Below are 8,808 nucleotides of genomic sequence, written 5' to 3'. Positions count from 1 at the left end.
CAGGGCAGGTTTGGCTGGTTTGAGTTCTGGGGATCGAACCACACCAACCTGAGCCTGACTGCTTTGTTGAAGCAGGCAACTAAAGAGCTGAGCTAATGGGCAGGCCCCCGCCAAGTTCACTTTCTGAAGAATCCACACAGAAGACAAAGTATAGTGTTGCATAATGTCTATAAATCAGTTTGTTGTCAGATCCTCCAATTAATAATCCTCCTTCTAGGAAATTACAAACATTGTCATCTCTTGGATACCAAATGGAAAGTCTCCCTGATGATTTGCTGTTGTGTATCTTCACTGTAGGGCTGGTAGAACTTGGAGAACTGCAGCTTCCCATGATGGTTGAAAATGAGGATTGCCTTGCTCATGGCTGGGCCAGCTGACCTGTTGGGCGCTGGGGCCGGGGCTGGGGCAGGCACTTGAGCTGCGCCTCCTTGAGCTCACTTTGTAGCCCAGACTGATTTTGAACTCAAAGCCATCTTCCTGCCTCAACCTCCTGAGTGCTGGGATTAAAGGACTGTGTCACCAAGCCTGTCTAATTATTATTATTTTTTTCATTGTGCAAAAAATACAAACTTATCCTTAAAAAATAAAAAGTTTTTTTGGGTGCAGGGTCTCACTGTGCAGCTAGGTCTCGTAGTGATCCTTCTGTTTTCAGCCTCCCCAGTGCTGGGATTGCAGATGTGCACCACTGTACATGGACTTGATGGTTGACTCAGCGTGCCCGTGGGTGGAGCTGGTGCTGCATGTGGTGCTCGGGATTGAACCCTGTTCCCTGTGCTTGCCTAAGCAGGTGCTTAATCTGCTGAGCTATCTCTCTGGCCCTTAAATTTTTTTTCTTTCTTTGTTTTTATTTTTGAAATAGTATCTTGTTGTATAGTTCAGACTGCCCCTGAACTCAGTATGTAGCTCACGTAGAGCCATTTTTATTTTATTTTTTTTACAAATACATTTTATTCTTTATTCAGCATTAGACAGATGCCACAATAAAGGATGTTTCAGGCAAGATCCAATGACAGATAAAATTACTAACCTCAAGAGTTTGAATAAAAACATTATTTGAATAATTGCAAAGTATCTTCTTGAAAATATTTATCAATTTTAAAGGAAAAAGGATAACTTTATAGTACCTGTAGCTGCTGAATGATATTATACCGTTTTTGTGTACAACAGTAGAAAAACCTGGCAGACACAAGCTTAATCAAGTGATCAAAGTTAACATTACCTGTAATAGACATTAGCCCTTTAATCTGATGTACTACGGGGACACAGCATTGATTGTGGTAGTATTCTTTTTTTTTTTTTAATTTATTTTATTTTATTTTATTTATGTGTGTGTGTGTGTGTGTGTGTGTGTGTGTGGCCAGCTCAGCCCACCAGGGGGCGGGGCTGGCTGGCATGCGGTGCTGGGGGATTGAACCGTGGTTCCTATGCTTTGCTAAGCTTGTTCTAAGTAGGTGCTTTAGACCACTGAGCCATCTCACCAGCCCTAGTATTCTTTTTTTGGGCAGACTTAATTCATTTTATTTTTTTGTGTAAAAACCATTTGTGTTTTAGCTACTGCTGGAGCTTGAGTCCTCTAGACAGAGACTCTGGTGTGGGTTTTCACAAGATGGTTGAGAATGCCTGATAGGGAGACTTGGTGAACACAGTCTCTTTCCAGAGGTCAGGGGTCAGATAGCTGTAGGTCGTAGAGATGGCATCAAAGGTGACCTTAGCAAAGTTGCCCAAAGTAGCAGTGTAGCCCCTCGCAGAGGTGTAGCAGTCATCAATACCAGCCATCAGCAGCAGCTTCTTGGGCACAGGGACTGAGATGATGCCAGTGCCTCTGGGGGGGCAGGGATCAGACATACCAACACAGAGCCACAGTGGCCTGTCACCTTGCAAGGAACAGTGTGGGGCTTGCCAGTTTTGTTTCCCCAGTAGCCTCTCCTCACAGGAACAATGGAAATCTTGGCCAAGATAATGGCCCCATGAATGGCAGTGGCTACTTCCTTGGAACACTTTACACCCAAGCCAACATGACCACTGTAGTCCCCAGTGGTGACAAATGCCTAGAACCTGGTCTGCTGGTCAGTGCGAGTTTGCTTCTGCACAGGCATAATCTTCAGAACTTCATCCTTGAGGGATGTGCCCAGGAAAAAGTCAATAATCTCGTATTCCTTGATGGGTAAAGAAAAAAAGTAAATTTCCTCCAGGGACTTGATCTTCATGTCTTTGACCAGCCGGCCCAGCTTGGTGACAGGAACCCACTCTTTGTCCTTTTTTTCCCCCCCATAATTTTATTGAGAAACAAATAGCAATGAGTCAGTTTTAGGTCAAATTGGTAGGACAGTATCTTTCTTTCTTTTTTTTGGCGGAACCGGGGATTGAATGCAGGCCTTTGCACTTGCCAGGGAAGTGCTTATTCCACTGAGCCATCTCCCCGGCTCCAGTAGGACAGTTTCGATAATTAACACATTGCATACTGTCTTCCTAATGGTTATTTGTTGTATAAGATGCAGACATGATATCCTATTTACAAATACTATTAGAACAAATCCCTTTATTCTTTGAATTAAGAGATTGTAGCTATATATCTATCCTAACCATTTTGAATACACAGATACAAAATGGTCATTCATCTGTATCCCCTTTTTTTGTTTAGTTCCGTCATTTAAATATTATAGGTGTGTGAACTCAGCAAAATATTCCAAAATAGTCCAGTAGTCCATAATAGTACTGGGTCTTCCACTTGACTGGCAGTGTCAGAAATTACTAACCTGAGTTCCCTACAGCTCAACATAACAACATGACTTTACTTCTTATACTTTGTTTTTATGTACATTTACATAGAAAGTAGACTGTTAATAGGGTTGGAGACTTGAGTGGGAAATGAACATTGATTTCTAGGGGGCTTAAGAGTTCTGTTGGGGTGATGAAAACATTTTGAAATTGATTGTGGTGATGGTTGTATAACTATGTGAATATACCAAAAAACCACTGCAGTCTGTAAATTGTATATCTCAATAAAGCTATTAAAAATGTAAGAGTATATCTGAATTTTGAGAGTGGAAGATAATTTGTACAAACATAACAGGAAGGCAATAAAATCAGTTAATGGACTTTAATGCATATTTATGCATCATTAAGAAAGAGCCAAGTGTGGTGGCAAATGCCTATAATCACAGCACTTGCGAGGCAAGGCAGGAAGGTCCCTGTGAATTCAAAGTCAGCCAGGACTACCTAGAGACACTCTGTCTCCAAAATTCTAGACTATAAATAAATGTTAAGAAAGCATTTTGCCAGTTTAAAACTAAATTTGGGCTTATTTATTAGTTTTTGGTGGTAGTGGGATGTGAACCCAGGGCTTTGTACATTCTTAGTACATGCCCTACCACTGAGATACACTCTTTTTCTTTTTTTCTGTATTTTAGGGAAGGGTCTACAGGGTGTTCAGGGTCTCACTGCTAGACTGGACTCATAGTGGTTCTCCTACTTACAGTCTCCCAAGTTCTGGGATTACAGGCATGTGCCACTATACCCAGTCTCAGTTGCTGTGTCAGTGTGCCGCAGGCCCAGAGATCGACCCCCCCTCCCCCCCGCCCCTGTGCCTGCTTGCAGACACTTGAATCCACTGAGTTATTTGGCTGGCCCTACGCTCTTATTTTTCTGAGGGTGAAGTTTTTAAGACTACCATGGAGTGTTTTTTTGCATTTTTCTAACTATCTTTCAAAAAAAAAAAAAAATTAAAGAGTATATAGGATTAGACCTGGTAAAGTTAATATGGTTTATAAAAATTTTTATAGAAAGTTGTGTGTTTTTTTTTTTTTTTTTGCGGAACCGGGGATTGAACTCAGGCCCTTGCACTTGCCAGGGAAAACGCTTATTCTACTGAGCCATCTCCCCGGCCTGAAAGTTTTGTTTTTCAGAAAGTGTTATCTCCCATGCCTGGCAAGCACAAGGGTCTGAGTTCAATCCTTGGATCCGCAAAAAAAAAGAAGAAAGAAAGAAAGTGGTATACCTTTCATGCTATATGTAGCTACCAGCTCTTCATATATGACACTGATCTTCAGAATATCCCTTTTTAAAGAAAGCACCTTGGGCCGGCCAAATAGCTCAGTGGATTAAAGTGCCTGCAAGCAGGCGCAGGGGCCAGTTTCATCCCCTGGCCTGTTGTGTTGGCCCCGCCCACAGGGTGCACTGAGACAGTGTTTGAGACTGGGCAAAGTGGCACACGCCTGTAATCCCAGCACTTGGGAGGCTGTAAACAGGAGAATCACTACGAGTCCAAGTCTGATCTAGTAGTGAGACCCTGAACACCCTGTAGACCCTTTTCTAAAATAACAGAAAAAAAATAAAATAAAACACCTTGGACACTAGTGGCAAGAAGTTGACATTTAAAAAATTTGTTCACATTTCACAAATTAAAAAATACCTAATATATAGAAAAGGACATGTAATGTGTATGTATAAGGAATAAAGAGGATACTCAGTAGCACTACTATCCAGCTTAAGAGTAAAACACTAGGGAACCAAGAGATGGAGGATGAGAGAAAGGGATGAAGAAATACAAGATGTGTTATGTACACATTACTTCTTGGTGAGTGCAATTATTATCTACTGTAAGCATGTAATGATAAAAATTTTTTTTCTTTAAAAAAATGTATTCATTTTACTGTGGAAAAATTGCAATGAAACAGTATCAAAACAAGTTAGTAGGACAGTTACAATAATTAATACATTGCATATTGTTGTTTTAGTAGTAGTTATTCAGACAAGATACAGACATGATGTCTTGTCTAAACATTATTAGTACAAACCTTTCTTCTCATTGAACTAAGACAAAGTAGCTACATATTCTATTTTGTATATACAGATATATATTTTTCACTACAAAATGGTCCTTTATTTATATCCCCCTTTATACAGCTTCTCTAACAGCAATGGAAAACCCATTTCTGACAAAACAAAACAAAAAGGGGGATTCTTTCTTTTTTTCTATCTTTTTAAATTTTTTTTCATAATTTTATTGATAAATAGCAATGAGACAGTTTCAAATCAAATCACTAGGACAGTTTCAATAATTAACACACTGCATACATTCTTCTTAGTGGTTAATTGCTGTACAAGATGTGGACTTGAGATCCTATTTACAAACACCATTAGAACAAATCATTCTATTCATTAAGAGAATGTAATTATATATCTATCCTAACCACTTTGAATACAAAGATACAAAATGGACATTCATCTGTATACCCTTTTTTTGTTAAGTTCCGTTATTTGAATATTATAGGTGTGTAAACTCAGCAAAATATTCTAAAGGAGTCCAGTAGCCCATAATAGCATTGGGTCTTCTGTTTAACTGGCAATGTCAGAAATTATTGACCTGAGTCCCCCACAGCTCAACATAACAACATGGCTTTACTTCCTATATTTCATCTTCATACTTTTCTACTGGATGGTTAAGACCAAGGTAAAGCAGGACCTGTGCAACAAGAGTTGTAGCTTTTTGGTCTGAGAAGGTCAGTGAAATCCCCTCAGGATTTATCCTGAGATCCTGTACCTCAGATTGTAGAACCTTTGTCAGTGCAGCCATGTGAATGAGTCACGGCCATTGCTTGGCCAATGTGCTCTCTGTGAAAGCCTGCGAGAGTGTTTTCTCTCCATGTGACTCTCCTTAGGCACACTACATCATCGATCACTTTCCTCTTTGGCCCCATAATCTCCTTGATCAGAAAATTTGGGACACTACCGAGTTACATGACGTTACAGTACAAGTTCTTATATGTCCTGAGTCTTAATTGACCTTAGAATGATAAAAAATTTTATAGTAGAACACCAGTGTCAATTTATCTCTGAGGCCCCTAGTTTACCTTCCCCTAACATATACCTTAATTATCCTGAATTTTGTTCATTATTCCTTCATTTTGCAGGTTTATGATAGATGTACTCCAGGTAATATAGTAGTAAATGAAAAGAATCTTTTGTTTCTTAGAACCTATTTCTATTTCTTTCACAGTGGGAATGTAAGACCGATTTGGATATTGCATGCAGATTTGGAAAAACTGTGGTGAGCTGTGAAGGCTATGACTCCTCTGAAGACCAGTATGTACTTAGAGGTTCCTGTGGCTTGGAGTACAACTTAGATTATACAGACATTGGCCTGAAGAAATTAAAAGAATCTGGAAAACACCAGGGCTTCTCTTTCTCTGATTATTATAAGCAATACTCTGAAAATTCCTGTGCCACTGGTGGATTGGTTACCATTGGAGTGCTGCTTACTATCGCCTTTGTAGTTTATAAATTGTTTCTTAGTGATGGCCAGTATTCTTCTCCGCCATACTCTGAGTATCCTCCATATTCCCAGCATCATCAGAGGTTCACCAGCGGAGCCCCTCCCCCAGGCTTTAAGTCTGAGTTCACAGGTAGGTTTTTCTTTCTCAATGGTTGTCAGTAGGTGGGTGTGAACTAATGAATCTTGAGCTTCCTTCTGAAAAAGAGAATGGTTATACTGGTAAATCAAAGTAGATTTGTCTTTTTATATTTTTATTTTCAGTTTCTTTTACCTCTTTCTGCTTTTTTGTAAGAGTATATGATGATGAGTATTTTCAGGATGCCTGATTAAATTATAAATCATCTTGATCAGTGAAACTTGATCAGATTTGTTAGCATTTTGCTTGACTCCTGTATCATATTTCACACTATACATAGTAATTAACTTTTTAAGTATTGTAGAGATCTCAGCAGAAAGGGTAAAACAAGTTACCAGAATAAAACATGGGAGAAAATTTGCCATGATCTTAGGATAGGCAAAGGTTTCTTTTTTTCTTTTTTTTGGCAAGGATTTCTTAACAGAAAAATTAGTAGTCATAAACTTCAAGATGGGTACATTAGTTGTATTTTAACTAAGAGCCTATTCATAAATACATAGAAGAATGAAAAGACAAGCCATACTGGAGAGAATTTGTAGAACATGTTCAATAAAAGACTTGTATCTAGAATATATGTAGACCTTCCATAAGTTTGAGAAAGATCCTACTTGAAAGTGGTATTTTAAAGCTTTTATAATAAAAAGGTATTCAGATGGTCAATAAAACTATGAACAAGTACTCATATCTGTCTTTAGGGAAATGCAAAATAAAATGCATATTTTTTAATCTTTTAGTTATTTGGTACAGGGTCTCACTATGCAGCTTGGACTTGTAGTGATCTTCCTGTCTCAGCCTCCCCAGTGCTGGGATTACAGGCATGTGCCACCACACCCAGTTTTGGTGGCCTGCATGGCTTCCAGTACTGGCATGGCATGTCGTACCAGGAATCAAATCTGGGTTCTTGTGCTTGCCAGGCAGGCTCTTAGACTACTGAGCAATCTCCCCAGCCCAAGGAGATTATTTTTAACCACCAAAAACCAGTGTGAAGAATAACATTAAAATGAGTGCTAAGAATTCACAATGATAAAAAATGATTGGAAATTTTATGCTTTTTCTTTAGGAGTTAAAGCAGCAAAACACTTTGGAAAACTGTCAGGATGTACTAAACCAAACATGTCTACCCCTTTATCACTGTTTCCCTTCATAGATATTTATCTAAGAGAAGTAAAAGCATTCATGCATGAAAAAGTACACAGGAACATTCATAGTAATTCTGTAGTACCAACAAAATGTGAAACAGACCAATTATTAGAATGAGGCAAATTGTGAGTTTTTGACATGGTGGGCTGCTACGCCATGAGTTAAAAATAACTGATAGGTACAACAGTAGGATTGACTTTCATAGACATGATGTGGCAGACACAAAGAAATACATAGTTAATGATTGTATTTATGGAAAGATTGGGAATGGACAAACCTTAAAGTATAGTAAAGAAGTCAGAGAACTTACCTTAGATATAGGTGGGTATCTACTGGGGAGTTGTAATGAACCTTCTAGAATGCCCAACATGGTTTCTTGCTGTGGGTGGCAAGAATATGTACAAATATGTACAAATTCATTGTGCTGTCCATGTAAGATTAGCATGTTTTCCTATATACCTCAGTCAATTTACAAAAACTTTCTCTGAACAGGACTCTTTCTAGTGCTTTTAATACTGTACTGTTCAACTGATAGAAATAAAAACCTAGCTGCTTTTTAAATTTTTTTTTGTATTTTAGGGGAAGGGTCAACAGAGTGTTCAGGGTCTCACTACTAGATCCGTTCATAGTAATTCTGTTTACAGCCTCCCAAGAGCTGGGATTACAGGCGTGTGCCACCATACCCAGTTTCAATGGCCATTTCAGCATGCCCCAGGGGTGGGGCTGGCACAGCACCTAGCTGTTTTTTTTTCCATCAGAAAATTGTGGAAAGCTCTTACCTGGAGCCCTCAAAGTCAGTCAAAATGCAGAAGGGAAAGAATTGCAGACATTTTCTGGTAGTTCATCTTGAGCAGGGGAGATATAATCTTATAGGGAGATTCCTCTCTACCCCCATTTCCCAGAGTACATCCCTCTTTCCCCTTCTCCATGTTCATTGTGCTTATGCATTTTAAGCCAGTATTTTACAAATGCCCTTTATGGATATAGCTTGTTTATAAGTTGAGAATTGAGTATTACTAATAAGTAGTACAGTATAGATGAAATAATTGAAATGTCGCATTTTGAGGGTTTTATTTGCGGGGCCTTTGTTCCTGTCTTTCCGTTTTTGTTTTCAGGACCACAGAGTACTGGCCATGGTGCAGCTTCTGATTTTGGAGGTGCTTTTTCAGGACAACAAGGATCTGAAAATTCAGGACCTGGGTTCTGGACTGGCCTCGGAACTGGAGGAATATTAGGATATTTGTTCGGCAGCAATAGG

The 8,808-nt window shown here is 39.1% G+C and overlaps 1 protein-coding gene and 1 pseudogene across 1 annotated transcript in view; one reads left to right on the top strand and one right to left on the bottom strand.

The window, feature by feature from the left end:
• Positions 1–362, bottom strand: part of LOC101563523 — a 1,101-nt pseudogene extending 739 nt beyond the window's left edge.
• Positions 363–664: 302 nt separating this feature from the next.
• Saraf (store-operated calcium entry associated regulatory factor) overlaps positions 665–8,808 on the top strand; it is a 12,580-nt gene continuing 4,436 nt past the window's right edge. The window contains exons 1-3 of the mRNA XM_023717602.1: positions 665–787; positions 5,999–6,404; positions 8,666–8,805. Of these exons, the coding sequence (XP_023573370.1) occupies positions 692–787; positions 5,999–6,404; positions 8,666–8,805 (642 nt within the window). The 5' untranslated portion in view covers positions 665–691. The remainder of the gene's footprint in view (positions 788–5,998; positions 6,405–8,665; positions 8,806–8,808) is intronic.

This window comes from Octodon degus, unplaced genomic scaffold, assembly GCF_000260255.1.
Source record: "Octodon degus isolate 3935 unplaced genomic scaffold, OctDeg1.0 scaffold00053, whole genome shotgun sequence".
In the NCBI taxonomy this organism is placed as follows: domain Eukaryota; kingdom Metazoa; phylum Chordata; class Mammalia; order Rodentia; family Octodontidae; genus Octodon; species Octodon degus.
The sequence above is the reverse complement of the archived record's forward strand: the minus strand, read 5'-3'. Positions and strand labels throughout refer to the sequence as shown.